The sequence below is a fragment of the Podarcis erhardii genome (genome assembly GCF_964252035.2).
Source record: "Podarcis erhardii genome assembly, chromosome: 13".
Classification (NCBI taxonomy): Eukaryota; Metazoa; Chordata; class Lepidosauria; order Squamata; family Lacertidae; genus Podarcis; species Podarcis erhardii.
In genome coordinates this window covers 136713-160925 of record NC_138502.1, presented here as the reverse complement: position 1 = coordinate 160925, position 24213 = coordinate 136713, and the positions used below count along the sequence as shown (strand labels likewise).

Here is a 24213-nt window from a genome sequence, read left to right as displayed (position 1 = left end):
AGCCCACCCAACCGCGGCTCCCCTCGCGGGCGCGCCCGACACTCATCGCCGGAAGAGTCCCGGCAGAAACCTCAGGCACGTGCTGATAAGTAGAATTGCATTGAATGGGCGATGCCATTGTTATAAGAAATTTAAATGACCGTTATATGATTTATAAAGTCTCTAGGTCCTCTTGTTTCCATTGTATCATTGTATCTGTGTTCTTATACTGTATCACTGTATTCCTGTATCTTTTATTACATTCCTGTATCTTTTACTTTATACTGTGTCCAAAGTGCTTATATCTTTACATTGTATCAGTGTATCTACAAGTATGTACTGTATCACTTTAACTACTATATTTTACCTGCTAGTGTATGCAGGCTCCTTCTGCCAGTAAAGTGAGATGAGCTCCGCAACCCCAGAGTCGTCCACGACTGGACCTTTACCTTTACCTTTAAGCCAGGTGTCCCCCATCCTTTTTTGTGCATCTGGTTCTTCCTGCCTAAGTGCAGAACCTGACATTTTTCCTATTGAAATTCATTTTGTTAGCTTGCACCCAGTTCTCCAACCTGTTAAGGTCATCTTGAATCCTGATTCAGTCTTCTGTGGCATTTGCAGTCATCTGTAAATTTGATGAGCATCCCCTCAATTCCTTCATCCAAGTACTTTATAAAGTTATTGAGCAATGGGCCCAGAAGAGAACCCTGCAGCACCCCACTTGTTACTTTTCCCCAGGATGACGAGGAACCACTGAGGAGTACTCTCTGGGCTTGGTGAGTCAACCAGCTGCAAATCCACCTAACGGTTACCTTATTCAAATCAAATTTACCAGCTTCCTTGCAAGAATATCATGAGGGACTTGGTCAAAAGTCTTACAGGAATCAAGATACACTGTGTCCACAGCATTCCCACTCCACCAAGCTAGTAATTCCTTCCAGAAAAAGAAATGAGATCCTTCTGGCATGGCTTGTTTTTAAGAAACCCATGCAGGCTCTTATTAATCACAGCATCTTTTTCCGAGTGCTCACAGACTGACTGCCAAATTATCTGTTCCAGGACCAGTGCTTTTTTTCTAGGGAAAAAGGTGCAGGAATCTTTTCCCCACAGTGGGGAGCTGTGTGCCTCAGCTGCTCCTCCATTTCACTGTATGGCCTAGCAGCTCTCAGCACTTCGCCCCCTCCCTTTGCACAAGGCAAACCTCCTGATGCAAGGAAGGTGGCAACCCTGCGCCCCAAATGCCTTCAGAAGAGGGACAAAAAGTAAGAGAGTGCCTTGCACTGCGCTTTGCCCCTTTCTGGACGTATCAGTTACTGTGCCTTTTGGGTAGCACTGCCAAACATGAAAAAAATGGGCACAGGTTGGGAGTGAATCAGACAATGTTGAGTTTCTGGGGGGATACCTATGACCCCCAGTTTGAAGCTATGATCAGGTATCTTGACAGACAGGAGACAGACAAGTCATACTGTCAAACTTCTGTTGTAGACCACACATGTATGATGCTTTTGGGTGGTCTTTGGCAAATCTCCAATGCCTTTACAAGTTGATACACACCTTTGCTATCAGGGTAAGGACTCCAAGATCTCCTGCAATGACTTTGCAAAGCTTTTTCCAGATAGAAGTGCTCAAATTTGGAAAGAGGGAGACTCCACCATGGCAGCAGGGCTGGGGTGAGAAAGTGCCAGAGTTCTGTCTAGTCAGGTTGTATGGGATCAGTTTCAACCTGTTATATCCAAGGATGTGGACAGACTGCTTGGATGAGTGAAACTGACCAATCTCCTTGATCCTTACCCATTCCGGCTCATGAAAGGAAGCTAGACAGGGCTGGGCAATGGGCTCTGTGTGGTGGTGAATGCTTCCCTCTGTGAGGAAGGTCTTCATGGACTCACTTAAAGAAGCGTCTTAAAAATATATATTTGGACCTGGCCATTATGGCCAACTATCACCCAATCTCAAGTCTTCCATACCTAGGCAAGGTGATTGAGCAGGTGATTGCTGAACAACTCCAGACATGTCTGGAGGATGTGGACCATTTTGATCCCCTCCAGTTGGGATTCAGGCCACATCATGGAACTCGTCAATGTTCTCAAACAGGCTAGGGACAAAGGTGAAAGCAGTTTCCTGGTTCTGCGGGATCTCCCGGCGGCTTTTGATACCATCAACCATTGTATCCTTTGGGACCACTTAAGGGGGTTGTGAGTTGGGGGCACTGTTATGCAGTGGCTCTGCTCCTTCCTCCTGAACTGTCCAGAAAGTGGTGTGGGAGGATGAGTGTTTGGACCCCTGGGCACTCACTTGTGGGGTGCCTCAGGACTCTGTCCTCTCCCTGACACTTTTTAACATCTACAGTATATAAAGCCACTGGAAGAGATCATCAGGGGAATTGAACTGGGTGCTCACCAGTATGTAGATGATACCCGGCTATACCTCTCACTTAAATGAGAACTAGAGAAGGCAGCAATGTCCTGTGTGAGTGTCTGGAGGATGGATAGTGGTCAACAGATTAAGGTTGAATCCCAACAAGACATAAGTACTGTTTCTTGGAAATGGGACGCCTGAGTGTGGGGGCTCCCTGGTCCTGAAGGGGGTAACAGTGCCCTTGAAGGGACCAGGTGTGTGTGTGGCCTGGGAGTCATTTTGGACTCACTGCTGTCCCTCACTGCCAGACATGAGGTTACAGGGAACCAGAGGCCTTCTTGCTAGTCAGGCCCATCCTGTGGAACATCCTCCTATCAGATGCCAAAGAGATAAATAGTTACCGTATACCATCTTTGGTAGACATCTGAAGGCAATCCTGTATCGGGACACTTTTCATGTGTGATGTTCTGTTGTGTTGTTGTGTTTGTATATATTATGTTGGAAGCTGCCCAGAGTAACTAGGGTAACCCAGTCATATGGGTAGGGTACAAAACGGTAAGTATAATTAACTAATTAATTAACCAATCAGTTAAAATGTTTACATTAAAGTTAATTATTATATCTGTTGCCTGGAATCACAGGTAGCGGGGGGAGTGTTGTTGCTCTCAGGTGTGTTTCTGGGCTTCCTCAATGGGCATCTGGATCCAAAGACAGGATGACGCACTAGGTGGGCCTTTGGCCTGATCCAGCTGCAGAACTCTTCTCATGTTCTAAGGAACAATGGGGCATTTTTCCATGGGGGGGGGAGATTCCCCTTGGGAGGTTCAAGTAGAGAAGCTCACACCAGATTCTCCATCAGCCAAACTTTATTCAAAAATGCGAGAGCATTTCCACTGGGGCTTTTAATGTTTAATAGGTTATTGTATTTTAGTGTTCTGTTGGAAGCCGCCCAGAGTGGCTGGGGTTAGCCAGTCAGATGGGCGGGGTACAGTGGTGCCTCGCAAGACGAAAAGAATCCGTTCCGCGAGTCTCTTCGTCTAGCGGTTTTTTCGTCTTGTGAAGCAAGCCCATTGACGGATTAGCGGATTAGCGCTATTAGCGGCTTTTAGCAGCTTTTAGCGGCTTAGAAAAAGGGGGGGGGGGAACCCCGCAGGAACTCGCAAGACATTTTCGTCTTGCAAAGCAAGCCCATAGGAAATTCATTTTGCGAAGCACTTCCAAAACGGAAAACTCTTTCGTCTAGTGAGTTTTACGTCTTGCGAGGCATTCGTCTTGCAGGGCACCACTGTATAAATAAATTATTATTATTATTATTATTATTATTATTATTAGCAGCAAATGGATGTCTTATTAGCTATTCATCCTCCACCCAAGCACCTTCTGGCAAAACAACCCTTCCCCAGCCCTTATTTAACCACAGTCCATGATAAACAGATTACGCTGTATGTGTCAGAACCCTCCTTAGTGCTTTTCACTGGGCAATTCACCACGAGGTTCCTCTTCAACTGGTTCTTGACAGTCGTGTGGTCAGGTTTTCTTCTTGCATATGTGACAATTGGCTTCACTAAGAATGGTTCTAACATTAATTCCACCTCACAATGAATGGAGAATAGTGGCCAGAGACCACTGTTTATTTGTTTGTTTGCAGCTTCAACAGGTAGAACTCAAACCAGTGGCTACAAGTTTTAAGAAACAAGATTTTGGGAGATTTTGACAAAACGTCAGGAATAACTTTCTGATGATAAGAGTTGTTTGACAGCAGCATGAACTGCTAAAGACATTTAAAGCAGAGGTTGGATGGCCATCTGTCATAGGTCCATTCCAACACTATGATTCCGTGACTCTATGGTTTTTCCCCACTGTCAGTGCTTTGATGGGAACTGAAATGGGAACTCTGTCTGAAGTCCTTTCCAAATTCCAAGCACAGATATGGTTTCTCTCTTGTGTGAATTCTTTGATGGGAAGTGAGACTTCCCTTTTGACTGAAGCTCTTTCCACATTCCAAGCACCGATATGGTTTCTCCCCTTTATGAATTCTTTGATGGGAAGTGAGAGATCCATTCTGACTGAAGCTCTTTCCACATTCCAAGCACTGATATGGTTTCTCCCCTGTATGAATTCTTTGATGAGTAGTAAGATTACTCTTCTTACTGAAGTTCTTTCCACATTGAAAGCACTGAAATGCTTTTTCTCCTGTATGAATTGTTTGATGAGAGATGAGAATGGCACTCTCGTTAAAGCTCTTTCCACATTCCAAGCACGGATATGGTTTCTCCCCTGTATGAATTCTGTGATGGGAAGTAAGAGCGCGGCTGTCCCTAAAGCTCTTCCCACATTCTGTACAGTGATATGGTTTCTCCCCTGTATGAATTCTTTGATGGAAAGTGAGATGGCCCCTCTGAGTGAAGCTCTTCCCACATTCCGTACACTGATATGGTTTCTCCCCTGTATGAATTCTGTGATGTGACGTGAGAGTGGCGCTGTGACTGAAGCTCTTCCCACATTCTAAGCATTGGTAGGGTTTTTCTCCTGTATGAACTCTTTGATGGGAAGTGAGACTGTTCCTCTGACTGAAGCTCTTCCCACATTTCAAGCACTGATAGAGTTTTCCGCCTCCATGAACTCTTTGATGATAAATAAGACTGTTCCTCTGACTGAAACTCTTCCCACATTCTAAACACTGATATGGTTTCTCCCCTGTATGAATTATTTCATGGAAGGTAAGATTGACCTTCTGTGTGAAGCTTTTCCCACATTCCAGGCACTGATATGGTTTCTCCCCTGTATGAATTCTTTGATGGGAAGTGAGATTTTCCTTCCGAATGAAGCTCTTCCCACATTCCAAGCATTGGTGGAGTTTCTCCCCTGTATGAATTCTTTGATGGAAAGTGAGATTTCCTTTCTGACTGAAGCTCTTTCCACATTCCAAGCACTGATAGGGTTTCTCCCCTGTATGACTTCTTTGATGGGAATCAAGAAGGCCACTCTGACTGAAACTCTTTCCACATTCCAAGCATTGGTATGGTTTCTCCCCTGTATGGATTCTTTGATGGAAAGTGAGATTTCCTTTCTGACTGAAGCTCTTTCCACATTCCAAGCATTGATAGGGCTTCTCCCCTGTATGAATTCTTTGATGGGAAGTCAGAAGACCACTCTGACTAAAGCTCTTTCCACATTCCGTACACTGATACGGTTTCTCCCCTGTATGAATTCTATGATGGGAAGTGAGATTGACTTTTTGACTGAATCTCTTTCCACATTCTAAGCATTTATAAGGTTTCTCCCCAGTATGAACCCTTCGATGAGAAGTCAGAAGACCACTCTGGCTGAATCTCTTTCCACATTCCGTACACTGATATGGTTTCTCCCCTGTATGAATTCTTTGATGGAAAGTGAGTGTTTCCTTCCGAATGAAGCTCTTTCCACATTCCAAGCACTGATGTAGTTTCTCGCCTGTATGAGTTTTTTGATGGAGATTGAGACTGCCCTTTTGACTGAAGCTCTTCCCACATTCCAAGCATTGATATGGTTTCTCCCTTGTATGAATTCTTTGATGGGAAGTGAGATTAACCCTGTGCCTGAAGCTCTTCCCACATTCTAAGCATTGATAGGGTTTCTCCCCAGTATGAATTCTTTGATGGGAAGTGAGATCAGTTCTCTGACGGAAGCTGTTTCCACATTCCAAGCATTGATAGGGTTTCTCCCCTGTATGGATTCTTTGATGGGATGTGAGATTGCCTTTTTGATTGAAGCTCTTTCCACATTCTAAGCATTGATAGGGTTTCTCCGTTGCATGAATTCTCTGATGGGAAGTGAGATTGCCCTTTTGATTGAAGCTCTTCCCACATTCCAAGCACCGATAAGGTTTCTTCTTTGTGTGAATTCCTTGATAAGAAGTGAGATTGCTGCTCTGATTGAAGCTCTCACCACACTCCAAATTTTTCTGTGGTTTCTCCACTCTGTGGATTTTGTTGTGGTCTCCCTTGTTCTTCATTTCCAATTCATCACCACCTGCAATGAAAAGAGAAACAGATTAGAGCATCAGGAAGAAATGTAGCTCCAAATTATTGAACAATGTTGATTAATGCTTGTGACTGAGGAAGAACTAAAAGATCTTACATGGGAGATCCTACTACAGGATTCATATCCTTTGTTGATGTGCATTCATGGATGTATTTATGGGAACCTGAGATTTGAAGAGCCTGGCTTTCCTCTGGAATGGATTTTGTTTGGCCCAGTCATGGAATCCCCTCCATCTCCAAGGTCAGTAGTCTATTTGGTCGACGAAAAATTGACCACAGCAGAAGGACAAGCACAATGCCTGACAGAAGCTCCCTCAACTTCCCTAACCACTCTGAAGTCAACATTTAAAAGGGCCAGGGCAGCTCAGGACAGCCAGATCATCCTTAAGAAAGGCATAACTGGACAAAGAATCTTCATAGACAAAACAGTCAAGAATCCTTCCATTCAAGGTGGCTTGCGGGGGTATAAGATTTTAGATGCTGTAGGTGGTGCAGGTAATCAGAATCTTGGGAGTTCATTACATATGGAATTTCAAAACAGGATGGATGGCAGCTAACAGATTGAGGTTGAATTCTGACAAGACAGAAGTACTGTTTCTGGAGGACAGAAGGCGGGTGGGTGTAGAGGACTCCCTGGTCCTGAATGGGGTAACTGTGCCCCTGAAGGACCAGGTGCGCAGCATGGGAGTCATTCTGGACTCACAGCTGTCCATGGAGGCGCAAGTCAATTCTGTATCCAGGGCAGCTGTTTATCAGCTCCATCTGGTACGCAGGCTGAGACCCTACCTGCCCACGGACTGTCTCACCAGAGTGGTGCATGCTCTAGTTATCTCTCGCTTGGACTACTGCAATGTGCTCTATGTGGGGCTACCTTTGAAGGTGACCCAGAAACTACAACTAATCCAGAATGTGGCAGCTAGACTGGTGACTGGGAGTGGCCGCCGAGACCATATAACACCGGTCTTGAAAGACCTACATTGGCTCCCAGCTCATTTCCGAGCACAATTCAAAGCGTTGGTGTTGACCTTGAAAGCCCTAAATGGCCTTGGCCCAGTACACCTGAAGGAGCGTCTCCACCCCTTTCATTCTGCCCGGAAACTGAGGTCCAGCGCAGAGGGCCTTCTGGCGGTTCCCTTGCTGTGAGAAGCCAAGTTACAGGGAACCAGGCAGGGGGCCTTCTCGGTAGTGGCATCCGCCCTGTGGAATGCCCTCCCACCAGATGTCAAGGAGAAAAATAACTACCAAACTTTTAGAAGACATCTGAAGGCAGCCCTGTTTAGGGTGTTACAATATGGATGCAATGCAGTTGCAAAGTACTAGCTTGAAAAGTAAACATGATGGGAATGTTGGAATTGCCCGTGGGAATCAGAGGGGCAGTCTATTCACAGTGCAAAGCACCGGAATTAGCTTAGAGTGTAATATGAGCTCTTCCATTTATTCCTATCCAGGAAGTGTTTGTCTCTTGGCTGCTGGAGTTTGAAGAGAGCAGTCATGTTTTTGTAACGCTGCAAAGACAGAAATAAAGGCATGTAAATACGTTTCTGTCTATTTCTTTCCCCTGCCCGGGGGGGGGGGGGCAGGAGAGAGGGGTGTGTTCTTCTCACGTATGAGAAGAATCGCTGATCGAGACCTTGCCTGCGTCTGCTGGGGAATGCAGCCAGGGAGGTCATCAGGGAATCAAGCCGGGTGCCTACGATTGTTGCCAGTTCCTCTGATAAAAGGCTTGAAATCCCAACATAGGGAAGCTTTTAATGTTGGAATAGGTTATGGTATTTTAGTGTTTTGTTGGAAGCTGCCCAGAGTGGCTGGGGAAACCCAGCCAGATGGGCAGGGTATAAATAATAAATTATTATTATTATTATGATCCAACAGGGAACCTTACCGAGAGAGGCCATGATCCCACGATTCTCCTCCATGACTTCCTGATGCAGAGCTCTCTGGTCAGGGTCTAGCAATGCCCATTCCTCGTCTGTGAAATGAATAGCGACATCTTCAAAGCACAATGAACCCTGAAAGAAAAAGGTCCTCCTCTTAGACAGTATAAAATGAAGTACTACACATTGTGCTGTTGTTTTCTGCCTGTTAATTGCCCTGTTGTTTTAATGGGATTGTTTAATGGGATTGTTTGCATTTTAATTATGGATACTGTCAGGGGCTCAGGAGCAGAGGCACAGGGGAGAGAGGAAATGGAGAGTGAAGGGGAAGAATCTGAGGGCAGCGTAGGGGAGTATGACAGTGGCACGAGAGATTCCATGAGCTTCTCCAGCGAATCAGAAGATTCCCAGAGGGGGGCGCCGAGGGCCAGGGCAAGGGGGGTCCCAGGGGGGATGCACCAGAAGCAAGGGGCCAGCAGGGACTCCCAAAGCAGCAGCGGGAGATCAGGGCCAGCTCCCCCACCAGAGCGTAGTGGGGGGGAAGAGTCCCATGTATCAGGGCCAGCGTCTCCGCCAGCAGGGAGAGAAGATGAGTCAGGGCTGACCACGCCTCTATCGGAGAGTGAGGGAACGCAGGGGAAGTCAGGTCCAGCTAGCCTCCCCGAAGGGGGAAGCAGTGACAGGAGCAGTGTAACGGTCAGGAGAAAGGTTGCCGGCTGGGCGCACGCGCCAAGTTCGAATGTACAGGCGCGGGGGACAGCAGAAAACCCGGATTGGGAACCAGGTCCTAAAGCCCGCCGGAGGCGGGGGGAAGACTCAGGGGACTCAGCATCAGAAGAGTCTAGAAAGGGCAAGACCCCAGCGGACAGGCGGACCCAGAGGAGGAAAGAGCAAAGGAAGAGGTGGAGCAAGGCTAGAGTCTTAAACTGGTGTCTGGGGGGAGGAGATTCAGACAGAGCTTCAGCGGTCTAGAGTTTGAGATGTAGAGCTGCGTGCCGCGGCTTTGAAATCGAAACTGAACTTCAATAAAGACTTTTGTATATAACAACGAACTGGCGTTGGTCCTTTGTGAGCTGGGACCTCGGGCAGCTCTGACAGTAAGCTCCGTCTGCAATAAAAATTGAACCCTCGCAGCGTGAGTTGGCGCAGCGAGGGGCAAAACTTGGTGTTTTGCGAGCTCACGAAGATCGGCAAAGATGACTACAGAGGACAAGGTGAAAGACCTGCAAGAAGCAGTCACGAGGCTTTACGCAGAAATAGCAGCATCCAGAAAGAGAGAGGAAGAAGCAGTAGCGCTCTGCCGGGATCTGCAAACCAGGTGGGAACGTTTGGGCAAAGAGCGACTGCCAGGACCCAAGCCGGAGGGAGTTGGCCTCGGGAAGAGGGGGGGGCAGCATCGTAGCCCACTTCGACGGGAACTTGCAGCAGTATCCTAACTTCAGAGCAGACATAGTTTTCGCGCTCAATTTGCTTCAGAAAGACTTTAGAGATGAGGAGGAGAAAGTAGGCTTCATAATAACTCATCTGCATGGGGAAGCTAAATCGTGGCTGCGCAACTTATGGCGCGAAAATGACCCCGCCCTCCAAGATTCAAAAGCCTTTATCAAGGCTATGGACGAGTGTTTTAAATCGACGGTAGATGTGGATGTGGCCAGGAGGGAAATGCATGGGCTGAAGCAGGGCAAAGCCACTGTGAGACAATATCACTCCCACTTTTTTGCATTAGTAAATGTGCTGGGCTGGGAGAAGGACTCCGCTGCCGTCAGGGATCTGTTCTGGGAGGGGCTGAATGGGGCCGTGAAAGATGAGCTGGCGAGGGGGGAGAGACCCAACAGCACCACAGAAGTCATCCAAAGAGCGCTGGCGATAGGGGTGCGCCTGGAAGAACGCCCTTGGAGCAGGGATGAGGGACGTACAGGGGCGCCGACTTATAAAAAATATTGAGGGGGCCCATACCGGGGTCCTGCCCCGGGAAGTTTTCTAAATTTTAGATGAAAATTAGTGAGTTTTAAAGTTTTTTAAAAGTATTTTAGAGTCATATGATCAACATTAGAACCCCGAAAACTCGACTCTCTATAACTCCACACTCCGGGAAACTCGACAAGCCTGAAACACTTTTTGGCTTTGAAAAAAGAAACAAAACATAAACACGCACGGTATTTTCGTAAAAAGCTAATTTAATTTACAGTAACAATTATGCTTATAGACTATTACAGAGCAGTGAATATATAGCTCTGAAAAGACTGAAATGATATTTAAATAAATCCTAAACTATCATTAAAAGAATAAAACATAAAATATTGCTGTTGCACAGTAATAGCACTTTGATTAATAAGTGAAAAAGCTAATTTAAGCTTACTTTGAATAAGGCTGAGGGTTCATTAAATAAAAATAATATCTCAAAGTTAATGCTTTAATACAGTTAATAAAGTTAATACAGTATGCCTAATACTGTATGTAAATACTGTAATACTGTATGTAAATAACGGGCTTTAATTGGGTCTTACACCCTAAAAATATTTAAGTATTTGAAAATAACAATTACAGTACTATAGTAATATAGAAATACAGTACTAAACTAGTACTAATATTTCGAAACTGAAAATTTAACATTCTGTATGTATTTAATTCTCTATTTTATAAATATTTTTAATATCTGACAGTGAGTTTGGAGTAGCCCAATGCAAAAATCCTGAGGATCCATGTGGATCCATGCTTTGTAACCACGTTTTTGCACCACTGTGACCCTAGGCAACAGTGGGTGCGTGATTTTTTTGGTGCAAGATGTAGCCATGGACATGCTATGTGATCTGATGGTGAATTTGGGGTGACCCAATGCAAAGATCCTGAGGATCCATGTGGATCCGTGCTTTGTAACCACGTTTTTGCACCACTGTGACCCTAGGCAACAGTGGGTGCGTGATTTTTTTGGTGCAGGCTGTAGCCATGGACATGCTATGTGATCTGATGGTGAATTTGGGGTGACCCAGTGCAAAGATCCTGTGGATCCATGCTTTGTAACCACGTTTTTGCACCATTGCAGCCTCAGGCAACAGTGGGTGCGTGATTTTTTTGGTACAGACTGTAGCCATGGACATGTAATGTGATCTGATGGTGAATTTGGGGTGACCCAATGCAAAAATCCTGAGGATCCATGTGGATCCGTGCTTTGTCACCACGTTTTAAATGGGGAGGGAAGGAAAAACACAGAAGGGACAAGAAGCACAAGAGGGGTGTGCGGAGAAGTAGCTGGCTAAGAATGCAGGGGAGGAGTTTAACGGGGTGGGGGGGAGGAAAGGAAGGCAAAAGTCCCCCCCCCCAAGCCAGCCCTCTCTCTCTCTCCCACCTGTATGTTTTTCGGCTGCCTGCGAGTCCCTAGAGCACGGAGAGGAGGAGGTGGTGGGCTGGAGCCGGCACGCAGTGTGACTAGGAAAGAATTAGAAGGAAGGACTCGATCCTTTCCTTAACCCTCTGCTTGCCAGGAGGGCAGGGGATTCCCTGCTCTTTGTTGAGTTTGAGCAAACGCAGCAACCGAAGCGGGTGGGCAGTAAGACCCTGAGGCAGAATGCAGGAAAGCAGCAGCTTCCGCCTTCCCTCCGCCCGACCGCCCGATCTTATTTTTGCCTGATTTTTGCCTATTTTTGCCCCTGCGCTCCGGAGTCAGCTCCAGGGACCACACATTCGCTCAATAACACGCACAGACATTTCCCCTTACTTTTTAGGAGAAAAAATCTGCGCGTTATAGAGCGAAATTTACGGTAATAATTTTCTTAAATTATTGGGGGGGCAGAGCCCCCCCAAACGAATTTTTGAAGGGGCTCGGGCCCCCTCAGGCCCCATGGAGTCGGCGCCTATGGGGACGTATGGCACGCACACCAGCCAGAACAACTCCCTCCCTACCCAGAGAGACAGCGCGCGCGCAAGTCCACGCCTCCACTGGGGGGGGGGGGGGGAGAAGAGCCGATGGAGATAGGTGGTGCCAGGGCTCAGACAGCACCCAGAGCCCAAACACCAGGAGCAGTCAAGGCGAAGCCTCCTAGAGGGAGCAGGAAGTGTTACATCTGCGACAGTGCTCAGCACATGGCGAAAGAGTGTCCCCAGAGGCTCCAGAGGCACACTGCAGCCTCAGCAACAGTAAGGGGAGCAGTTCAGCAGGGGGAACAGCTGCAGGGAAACGACGAAGCCTGGTTGGAGGCAGAGGCACTGGGGCCCAGCCAGGCGAGTCAGTGAAGCAGCCCCCAGAGATTTTACAGCCCACAGACCCCCTCCCGCCCAAACCAGTGATGCAACTCACCGCATCGCTCCAGCTGCCCAATGGACGCACCCTGGAAGTCCCTATTACCATTGACTGTGGTAGTAATGCAGACTTTGTAGGAGTGGATTTCATCAAACAACATCGCATAGCGCTCCTACCAGCCACGATGCCCCTAAACGTCGTCACGGTCGATGGCAGAGAGTTACTGGGAGGACAGGTGATACAGCAAACACAGCCAATGGTAATGCAAATTGGAAATCACCGGGAAGTCATCAGCTTCAATGTCACACACCTGTCAGACACGCCCATAGTGTTGGGCATGAGTTGGCTGGATAGGCACAGCCCGGCATTAGCATGGTACCAGCGTCAATTGACCTTCTGCTCCTCCTACTGCGCAGAACACTGCATCCTGACCAGCCAGGAAGATGAGGGGCAAGAGGATGAACTACAGCTACACTTAGGCATGCTGCAAGCGGTACCCAACAAGTACAAGGCGTTTTTGGAGGTCTTCTGCGAGAAGGAAGCGGACAAGTTGCCTCCCCACAGGCCCTACGACTGCAAGATTGACCTCCTGCCGGGGGCGACGCTGCTGACGGGGAAACTGTATTCCATGTCTGAAGACGAACTGCAAGAACTCAGGGAGTTCATAGATCACAACTTGAAGCGAGGATTCATCCAAGAGTCCAAAGCAGTGGGGGGCAGTCCCGTGTTTTTCGTGAAGAAGAAAGACACGCCCCAACGGCGGCTGGTAGTTGATTACAGAATCCTCAATTCCAGGACAAAGCCCACAGCATTCCCCATGCCCAAGATCGACGACCTGCTCGCGACGGTGAGGAAGGGACGCATTTTCACCAAGTTGGATCTACGAAGAGCGTACAACCTTATACGCATGCGGGAGGGCGATGAGTGGAAGACGGCCATGTTTACGCCTTTGGGCACCTATGAATATCGAGTTATGCCGTTTGGTTTGCAAAATGGCTCCCATTGTTTCCAAGCCTTCATGCACCACGTGTTAGTGGGACTCCTCTACAAGAAGTGCGTCTGTTTCCTAGATAACATCCTGATCTTCTCGGAATCGCAGGAGGCTCACGAGAGAGATGTCAAGAAGGTCCTGCAGAGACTACGGGAGCACAGACTTTACGCCAAACTGGAGAAGTGCCAATTCGACATGACGGAGGTGGATTTCCTGGGCTACAAGCTGTCCGACAAGGGACTCGCCATGGACAGCACCAAGGTCCGCTTGGTGTTGGACTGGAAGAGCCCGCGCAATCGGAAGGAGGTCCAGAAGTTCGTCGGCTTCGCCAACTTTTATCGCAAGTTCATCAAGGGGTTCGCGATGGAGACGGCGGCCATCACAGACACCCTCAGCTCCAAGAAGAAGAAGTTCACCTGGACGGACCAGGCGGAGCAGTCCTTTCGGAGACTCAAGCGTCTCTTCGCGTCCGAAGAACAGCTGCTACACGTAAACCCCAGCAAACCAATGAGGGTTGAAACGGACGCCTCGGACAGAGCGGTGGGGGCGGTCCTGTTGCAGCAAGATCCGCAAGGGGACTGGAGGCCATGCGCATTCTACTCCAGGAAACTCAGCAAGTCGGAACAGAACTACACCATCTGGGACAGGGAGTTGCTGGCCATCCATGCAGCCTTCAAGGCGTGGCGGCACTTCCTCATCGGAGCCAAACACACAGTGCAGGTCCGCACGGACCATAAGAACCTGGAGTACTGGCGCACGGCGTGGTTCCTGAACCAGAGACACATCCGCTGGGCGGAGTTCTTTGCGGATTTCGACTTCCGGATAGAATACATCCCAGGAGACAACAACGTCATGGCAGAGGCACTGTCCAGGAAGCCGCAGTATCTCGAGGAAGCGGCACCGGTGGCGGCCAAACACATTTTCGCACCGAAAGCATGGACGTGCACTGCAGCCACCGTGGACCTGGACGCGGTACGTCGCGCGCTGCAGACGGACTCCTTCGCACGAGCCAAGATGGAGGAGGTGCGCAGCGGCACAGCGAAGGACGACGAGTTCCAGATACGCGACGGACTGCTCATCCGCAAAGGTGCCCTCTACGTGCCGGGAGACGACCTCCGCGCAAAAGTACTGCAGCAGTTACACGACGCGCCCAGCGCCGGGCACTTCGGCAAGGACAGGACGGCGGAATTAGTAGCCAGAGACTTTTGGTGGCCCAAGATGAGGGGAGAAGTCGCGGATTACGTCACTAGGTGTGACACATGCCAAAGGGCCAAACCAGTACACAGGCCGCCAGCGGGACTGCTGGAACCGCTACAGATGCCGCTCGAAGCGTGGGAGAAAGTGGCCCTGGACTTTTGTCACAGATCTGCCCAGCTCGCGAGGCAAGACAGCGGTACTCGTGGTCGTAGACCTGTTCACCAAGATGGCGCACTTCATTTCTTGCGCGAAGGTGGCCACAGCGGAACAGACCGCCAAGCTGTTCATAGACCACGTGTTCAAAGTTCACGGCTTACCGCGGTCCATCCTGTCTGACCGGGGTCGCCAATTCATCTTGAGCTTCTGGCAGAAGCTGCTGGGCATCCTGGACGTCAAGATCAACTTAGCGTCGGCACGACACCCGCAGACCAACGGACAAGTGGAGAGGGTCAACGCCATCATGCAGCAGTACCTGCGATGCTACGCAAATCAACAGCCCTCGACCTGGGTGGACTACCTACCGCTGGCCGAGTTTGCCTACAACAACATGAAGCACGTGTCTACGGGGGTGACACCGTTCTTCGCCAACAATGGGCGGCATCCCAGAACCTTCCTGGGGTTAGAGACGAAGGGGGAGGGGGAGCCACGGGGAGCAGAGGCCTGGGCAGCGGAGTTACAGGAGGTCCACGAGCAACTCCGAAGGCACTTGGAGCTAGCAAAACACGCCTACAAAATGCAGGCAGACAGACACAGGAGAGTCGGGGAAGACATCCAGGTGGGGGACTGGGTCTGGTTAGCAGCCCAGGCAGTGCCGGCCAGAACGTTAGCTAAGAAGAAGCTCAGACACAAGCAGCTAGGGCCTTACCAAGTCGAGGCACAAATCAATCCAGTGGCTTTCCGGTTGACACTCCCGGAGGACTCCAGAATGCACCCGGTCTTTCATAGATCAGTGCTCACACCCTACAAGGAACCCCACAGGTTTCAGGCGCCAGGGAACGCACCAGACCCACTCAGCAAATCGCCAACAAGGGGGGGGGTCACCGAGGGTGGCGCCACTCAACGAGGTCACGGAGATTTTAGACTTGAGATGGGGGGAAGAGGGGGTTGAATATCTCCTCGCCAGGGAAGGTACCACGGCCAGCGCCAACAGGTGGGTACCGTACTATGCCGTGGAGGAGCACTACCTCAAAGACGAGTTCCATGCACTCTTCCCACACAGACCAATGCCGGCAGATTATTTCGACTATCTTTTCACACCCCCACTTTCAGCCAGCACGTTCCAGGGGTTCTCATCAGCTGAGGAAACGGCGCCAGAAACAAGCTCCCCAGAGGGATCACTCTCGGGGTTTGTCACAGACCGCTCTTATTGGTGGGACAATCAACCGGAGGTGGGGTGGAGCAGGGAACTGCTGAGGGGGCCCTTACACGCAGCATCACCCGAGGCAACAGGGGGAGAGAGGGACATGGACGTGTTGGGGGAGGATCCTGGGTTCGAGCACAGCTGCAGAGAGATGGAAGCAGAGGAGATCGACGTCGACGAGCCCATTACGGACTGGCCGGATCCAGCTGGCTGGCTGCACAGCAGGGGGGAAGAACTGTATCCCGCACTCACCCCCACAGCACTGGAGCACCCGGAACCCGCACCCGAAGAGGGGGAGGGGGGAAGGGGGGGCTTCGAGGGGGGGATGGATGTCAGGGGCTCAGGAGCAGGGGCACAGGGGAGAGAGGAAATGGAGAGCGAAGGGGAAGAATCTTGAGGGCAGCGTAGGGGAGTATGACAGTGGCACGAGAGATTCCATGAGCTTCTCCAGCGAATCAGAAGATTCCCAGAGGGGGGCGCCGAGGGCCAGGGCAAGGGGGGTCCCAGGGGGGATGCACCAGAAGCAAGGGGCCAGCGGGGACTCCCAAAGCAGCAGCGGGAGATCAGGGCCAGCTCCCCCACCAGAGCGTAGTGGGGGGGAAGAGTCCCATGTATCAGGGCCAGCGTCTCCTCCAGCAGGGAGAGAAGATGAGTCAGGGCTGACCACGCCTCTATCGGAGAGTGAGGGAACGGAGGGGAAGTCAGGTCCAGCTAGCCTCCCCGAAGGGGGAAGCAGTGACAGGAGCAGTGTAACGGTCAGGAGAAAGGTTGCCGGCTGGGCGCGCGCGCCAAGTTCGAATGTACAGCCGCGCGGGACAGCAGAAAACCCGGATTGGGAACCAGGTCCTAAAGCCCGCCGGAGGCAGGGGGAAGACTCAGGGGACTCAGCGTCAGAAGAGTCTAGAAAGGGCAAGACCCCAGCGGACAGGCGGACCCAGAGGAGGAAAGAGCAAAGGAAGAGGTGGAGCAAGGCTAGAGTCTTAAACTGGTGTCTGGGGGGAGGAGATTCAGACGGAGCTTCAGCGGTCGAGAGTTCGAGACGTAGAGCTGCGCGCCGCGGCTTTGAAATCGAAACTGAACTTCAATAAAGACTTTTGTATATAACAACGAACTGGCGTTGGTCCTTTGTGAGCTGGGACCTCGGGCAGCTCTGACAGATACTTATCTTAACATCTTAATGGAATTCTTTTATTGTGTATTTTAATGCTAGTTATCAATCTTTGTGCAAATGGATGGAACTCCAATATTGTCTGCTCAAGCTTTCCATTTGCCAGATGGAAGAGTCCATTCCCTTCTCTCTCTGTCTGCTATTGGGGATGAGGTTAGGGGAGACTTTCAGGGGGTAGAAACAGTGGGAGAAAGCCCTATTGTGCAGCTGATGGGGCTGGTTAGGTTAATCCTGATCACTGAAGAAATGACTGATAAAATAATAGAATTCTTGAACTGGAAGAATTGGAAGAGACCCTGAGAGTCAGATAATCCAAATCCTGCAATGCAGGAATCTCAACTAAAGTGTCCCTGACAAAGGACCACCCAACCTCTGCTTAAAGAGCTGCAATGAAGGAGAGTTCACAACCTTCCAAGGGGGTCAAACATCTTACTGTCAGAAACTTCCTCCTGGTGTTTAGTTGGAATCTCCTTTGTAGAATCCATTTTTACTATGTTATCTCCTCTCAGTCTCCTCTTCTTGAGGCTAAACATACCCAGCTCCTTCAACCATTCCTCACCAGGCTTGGTTTCCAGGCCCCTGATCATCTTGGTCGCCCTCCTCCACACACATTCCAGCTTGTCAACATCTCTCTTAAACTTTGGTGCCCCAAACTGCACACAGTATTCCGGGTGTGGTCTGACCAAGGCAGAAGAGAGTGGGACTATTACTTCTCATGATCAGGACACTAAACTTTTGTTAACACAGCCTAGAATAGCATTAGCTGATTTCGCTGCAGTTCTGCCTTTTGTCTGTCATCCAAAAGCATTTCTCTGTATTCTCTATGCATGGGAACTACTATTTTTTTTCTTCCCCTTGCTTCAAACATAGCCAAATAAAACTTTTAAAAATTATTTTGAACCTCTCTTGCAAACCTGAGCTTCATTCTGAGCTTTGGCCCACCAGACCTTCTCCCCACAACTGTTGCGTCCTCTGGTCTACTCCTCTTTTGTGCCCTTCTTACTTTTCAGCTCACCTGTAAGCTCCTTATGTCCCCACACCAATTTATCTAGATGCCTCCCCCCTTTTTGTTGTTGGACTTGTCTGTATTTGTGCCTTCAACACCTCACCTTTAAGAAACTCCCAGCAACCTGGGAAACCCTTTTCTTTGACTATTTGTGACCATGGGATCTCACCCAGAAGCTCCTTAAGCTTTTTGAAATTGGCCAGAGTGCATGTCTGAATATACTCCATTTTCAGTTGCCTCTGAATCATGAAATCCAGAAGGACATGATCACTTCCTCCCTCATTTCCCAGTAATACAACTTTGTTGAGACAAGCCTAGAGGAGAGACACTTGTTTGGAACCAGAGACACCCTGGCTACCCCACCCCTCAGCCTCCTTCCCCTACCTGATCTGGTTCCACAGCCACTGATTCTCCTCCACCATCATGAAAGGATAGATGAGGAGGTCTTGCCGGCATCATTTTGTCACCTGCAAGAGACAAAGTTAAGTCAGAATCCATGAGTGCATGATGCTCTCAGGTGTGAAGCAGTGCTTATCTAGCTACAGATAGGCCTTAGAGAAATTATCCCCTGCTGATGTTTGTACCCATCTCATATTTTCATTGTGCAAAGAAACATCTGACCTCCAAGTGTCTTCCCCCAAAATATGAAAAGAATTTACAGATTAGTTTCTAAATCCACAGCATGTGACCAAATGGAGAAGAAACTCCTTCCTCCTTACCCAGCAGCCTCTCTCTGGTGTCCAACGGAGTCATCTCTGCCAAATCAGGGCCCATTTCTGCAAACAGATCCTTTCCCTGAAAGAAAAACAGGGTTCCAAACAGAGAATGGGGAGAAAGATCAGAAAGCGAATGGCAGAGATAAAATCTGGGGATATCATATATTCTTCCTTGGATGCTTTCCAAAAAAGGATGGGCCATTAGTAGATGATTTTAGGAGACTCTCCCTCCTGTCTGGAGCCCCTTGGGAGTATCCGGAGGAAAGTCTCTCTCACCTGCTTCCTCTCCTCGGCCTGACTCAGGATGAAACCTTCGGCCAGGGCCACTGCCTGGGAACTGGTCTCCGCTCCGCATTCCCTCACCCAGCTCTCCATCTCCGCTGGAAGGACAGCCAGGAACTGCTCCAAGATCACCAGGTCCAGCATCTCAGCTTTCGTGTGCCTTTCTGGCTCCAGCCATTGATGGTCAAGGTGGTAGAACCAGCTGCAAACCTCTCGTGGTCCTTCAGTCTCCTGGTAGCAGAAGTGCCTGAACTGCTGGCTCTGCACATCTGAGCGGAGGGTGTCCTTTTCTCTCAGGACCTGCTGCACAGAGTTTTCCCAGAATCCCCCACTTCTCCCCATGCCAATGGCATGGGCTCCTCCTGCTTCAGGACCAGCTGAATTTTGCTTATCCAGCTCTGCTCCCAGGAAGTCCTCCAGAGATCTCAAGGAATCTGTTTTTCCTTTCGTCATGTTCTGTCTGACAGTCTGAATTAGAGCTGCCAGCAACTTCTAAAAAGCAAATATATTGTTCCATTATAAAATTGTCACACAGTTAGGAGAAGAGAAAGGTTTCCTGAGCAAGCATGGATGAGTTTTGCTAGGAACCAGGACTGGATTGCACCACAGTCCAGGCTCTGAGCTTTCTTTAATAAAGAAAGGAAGGAAAAGTAATCCTCTAGCCCTCCTGTAAGGAAAATGACCATAAAAAATGTGCAGGCAATAGAAGGGATTTATGTGAGTTGAAACTGCCTGATTGCTTCTACCTTGCAATGTTTTCAGTCAAGGAAGGAAGTCAGAACTATGAGTGATGAGTAAGTCATTTGTGGGGGTGCTGACCAAGGGATTTTCAAGAGTTGCTCTTCCTCCCACTCTGACTTCAGGGCATGTTTTTTCCTGCTTGCGTCTCATTTTCTAGCACTTGGAACCTCCAACCTCCTCAAGAAAGACTCCTGGGATGGGGTCCCCCTTTCTTTATTCTGAGGGCCAGATCCTGATCTGCCCAACTCCTTGAGGGCCAAGTGGGTGAAGCCAAAGCACAGCATTTAAAAGCAAGCAGAGCAGGACTCTCCTTCTTTCTGTGATTGTTAAGCTTTTTTAAAGCTGTTTTTAATGTTGTGTTTTAATGTTGTTACCTGCCCTGGGAACTTAGAGTGAAAGGCAGGCTAACAACAACAACAACAACAACAACAACAACAACAACAACAACAACAACAGACCTTAACCCCCCCCCCCCAGCCATATATGCTTGGGATACTCCTATGCTAAGGGATCATTGCAATGCCCTCTGGGTGGAGCTGCTCTTGAAGACAACTTGGAAACTGGTTCAAAAAGCAGCAGCCAGATAATGGGCTTGCTTCGCTTTCTATTCATAGCATTGCCATACCTGCTTTTTCTTCAAGACAGGAGCAAAACTAGGTTTTATTTCACCCAGGTCAAACAGCCAGTTTGCCACACACCCCACGTGCATTTGAACACACACAGAGACAGGCTGGGAGCCTTAATGGCTTCCCTCTGGGGGCTCCACTTGGGGCCAGGAGGGCATCCTAATGCCAATTCCTTGGTTGGGGAAGGCCTGGTTTCCCCCCTCTCCAGATTCTGTGCCTGGGACCATGGCCCCCTCCACTATGCCACTGCTTTCCACACCACCACGTGGGCTACCTTTCTAGCAGGGCCTCTCCTGCCTTGGATGGTGATGTTAAGCATAACTGATTTAATTCACACTGAAATGGGAATGTCTGTGTACTGCCAAGAAGAGAAGAAGCCTTTTCCGTGGTGGCTCCCAACTGTGGAATGCTCTCCCCAGAGAGGCTTGTCTGGCACCCTCATTACATATCTTCAGGTGCCAGGCAAAAACATTCCTCTTTACCCAGACTTTTGGCTATTAAATAATCTATGGCCTGTAAAAGTATGGGGGAGAGAACTCTTACGATGACGACTACTTTATTATTAGGCTATTTGTCAGTATGCTTTTTACGAAGTTCTTATTATGTTTTTATCATTGATGTTCTGTCATGATTTTTTAATGTTGTAGAGCACCCTGAGATCTTTTGATAAATGGTGGTATATAAATTGAAGAAATAATAATAAAAATAATAATATATTGGTGAAAGGGTTTAACTGGAAGATTTCATTGACTTCAGACAAGCAAGAAGAGCGGTCTCTTGAGCTTTAACTAGTTGATAATTAACTGGTTGTTGTTCTCTAGCAGCCAGGGAGTGACCTTAGATCCCATGGGAGGCTATTGAATAGCAAATTCGCCATCTTGGCAGGGTGGTGACTGAGTCTTTTGTTTTCTCTGACTCTCCTGAAGTGAGAGAAAACGGCTCCAGAGAAAATGGAGGCTGTAGGAAGAGACAGACCTTTGCTTATGTCTGTTTGGAATGTGCTTTGTTCTCTCCCAAAACCTGATGGAAGGAGGATGCAAAGGAAGCGCATGGGTGGTCCTCCCCCCCAATTCACCTCCATTGTGCCTCTGAGCATGTGCAGAGTGTCTGCTCTCCTATCTCCATATCCGAATATCCCAGTGGGCATGGAAGCGGCTAAAAAACAGCTACTGCAGAATGGCAAGAAAAAAAGGAGCAGGAAACGTAGGTGGACCTCCCAGCTGCTGTCCTCGGGTTTTTTTATAGAGCACCGCCCCCCCCCCCTCTCTGCGTTGGCCTCTCCCTCCTTTAAAGCCACCCACCCAGGCAGGCAGGCGGCCCAGCCTTCCTCCTGCAGGAGGGAGTTCCCCAGCTCAACCAAGGACAGAGGGAAGGTCACTCTTTCTTTATTCCTTGGGTCAGGCTTTTGTTTTGATCTGTGGCGTATATTCGTGTCCGGCTTCCACCTCTGTCGGTTCTCAGTCTGAAGGGGGGGGGGGTTTAGATCTGCTCTTTCCCTCTCCCCCAAAGGATACAGTTGCAGCCTCCTGCGAGCTGGCCCCTCCCGGGATGGGGCAGGAGGGCCGAATTGAGCCGACAGGCCGAGGTCGCCCCGGTCCAGGGGCCCCGCGCCTTTGAGGGGCCCCACAACCAGGGATCCGAAGAACATGGATTTGATCGGGAAAGAAACTGGCAATCAACCCGAGGCAGAAACTTCCAAAGCATCTGCGAGGGGGCCCTTGAGATTGCGACGACCGAGAGGCCTCCGCCAGGTTTCATCCGGCCCTGGATTTGCGGGTGTCCCCCCCCCGCCCCCTTGTGACCCCCCCCTCCTCCCCGGAGAAGAGAAGGGAGACTCACCAGATCCCAGAAGATGCAGAGCCGAGCCAAGAGCCCCCCCCGCCACTTGCACGAAAAGACTGGGGAGGGAGGGAGGGGCTTTTTCTCGGGAGGACCTGACACCCCCCCCCCCTTTTCATACCTGTCCTCTCTAGGAAGGCAGCACCCATTTCTTTTAACCCTTGGCTAGCCGAGCACACCCAATTCACCCTTCTCTCCACCATTTCCCCATGATTGTAGGCTGTTTTGAACTGTTCTTTAATATTGTGCTTCTCTGTTGTCATCTGCCCTGTGAACTTTAGGTGGGTCATTGAAAATGATAACAATAATTATTTATTCTATGCAATAATATTATGATTCGATGATGGCTGGGGAACTGGTCCAAAATGCAGTTGTAGTCCAAAGCTCCTGGTCAGCGTCAGGTGGGGGGAGGCTGGTGTGGGACTAGGGCAGAGGGCAGGAGCTTCTGCACCCGCGGGCCCCTTCCCCTTCTGGGCAGACATCCAGGGCACAAAGGAGCCTAAGCCGACTTCTGTCTCCTGCATGAATTGGCTCATCCCCTTTTGAAAGCCATCTCGGTTGGTGTCCACCCCTGCCTCCTGTGGGAAGGAGTTCCATAGTTTCCACAGTGCACCGCATGCAGAAGCACCCCCCCCCCGCCCTCAATCTTCCAACAGTCTTTCTTGATTTACTGCAGAGGTCAGATTGTCGTTTTTATATTACTGTACGTGTATATTTTATGTCCAAATGTTTCTGCCTGGCTCTGTTAATAAATGTGACATCTAAATGGGGGTTTGTTTGCATGCCCTCTTCTTCCCGACCCAAAGACCCCTCCATAAAGTGGCAAGCAGTACATGGATCCAAAGGAACAGCAGACAGGGAGGAACCTCTGCTCCCTGATTTGGGGGTTGTAGGGGATCCCTCCAGGGATTAGCTGAACAGGTCCCCTGCACCCTCCCCTTCAGCACTGGGTCAGAAGAAGACAGACTCACCAGGTCCCTGGAGGCATCACTGATTCAGCACTTGAACAGGGTGAGGAAGGGCCTCGGAAGGAGGGGCTTTTGCTCTGGAGGACCTTGTTCCACCCCACTGCCTTCATTTCCTATCCTCTCTAGGCATGCAGCTGTCTTCTTTTTACAAAAATCTCACCCTCTCTTCCCACTCTGTATCTTCTCTCCAAAGCAGGAGTCAAGGAGGAACCTCAGTAACTCTGCACACACTCAGAGGTGCTTTATTTGGGGGTACTCTCTTGGCCATGGGTAGGCAAACTAAGGCCCGGGGGCCGGATCCGGCCTAGTCGCCTTCTAAATCTGGCCCATGGACATTCTGGGAATCAGTGTGTTTTTACATGAGCAGAATGTGTGCTTTTATTTAAAATGCCTCTCTGGGTTATTTGTGGGGCATAGGAATTTGTTCATCCCCCCCCCCAAAAAAATATAGTCTGGCCCCCCACAGGGCCGGAGGGACAGTGGACCGGCCCCCTGCTGGAGAAGTTTGCTGACCCCTGCTCTAGGCAGTGTGATGCAGCAGCGTTAAAAAAGCTACTGCTCTTTCAGGCTCCATCATCAGAAGTCTAGTGTCCAGATCAAGCTCAAGGATGCTGACCAGCTGGAAGGTGTGCAGAGCAGGGCAGCCAAGATGATCCAGGGTCTGGAAACCAGGCCTGATGAGGAACGGTTGAAGGAGCTGGGGCTGTTTAGCCTGGGAAAGAGGGGACTGAGAGGAGAGAGGAGAGGCTCCGGAGGGCAGGAACCCAACCACGGATTCAGCTTAGACTAGATGAGCCTTGGGCTTCCTTCCAAGACTAGGCTTGTGGGACAGGAGATTCACCTGGAAGA

The 24213-nt window shown here is 49.6% G+C and overlaps 1 protein-coding gene across 1 annotated transcript; it reads right to left on the bottom strand.

The window, feature by feature from the left end:
- Positions 1-3936: 3936 nt before the first annotated feature.
- Positions 3937-22500, bottom strand: LOC309326340 (uncharacterized protein). The gene is made up of 6 exons (XM_081834940.1): positions 22397-22500; positions 19185-19682; positions 18912-18987; positions 18577-18659; positions 8242-8368; positions 3937-6348 (listed from the first exon to the last, which is right to left on the bottom strand). Exons 2-6 carry the CDS (start codon positions 19641-19643, stop codon positions 4181-4183), a joined length of 2913 nt encoding a protein of 970 aa, XP_081691066.1. The 5' UTR covers positions 19644-19682; positions 22397-22500; the 3' UTR covers positions 3937-4180.
- Between the last annotated feature and the right edge of the window lie 1713 nt (positions 22501-24213).

Excerpts from the sequence above, each read along its gene's own strand:
- LOC309326340 (XM_081834940.1), bottom strand. The coding sequence starts at position 19,643 with ATGACGAAAGGAAAAACAGATTCCTTGAGATCTCTGGAGGACTTCCTG. Across the intron at positions 18,988-19,184 it reads AGGCCGAGGAGAGGAAGCAG|GGAAAGGATCTGTTTGCAGA; the intron begins GTGAGAGAGACT and ends TTTTTCTTTCAG. Across the intron at positions 6,349-8,241 it reads TGGGATCATGGCCTCTCTCG|GTGGTGATGAATTGGAAATG; the intron begins GTAAGGTTCCCT and ends TTTTCATTGCAG.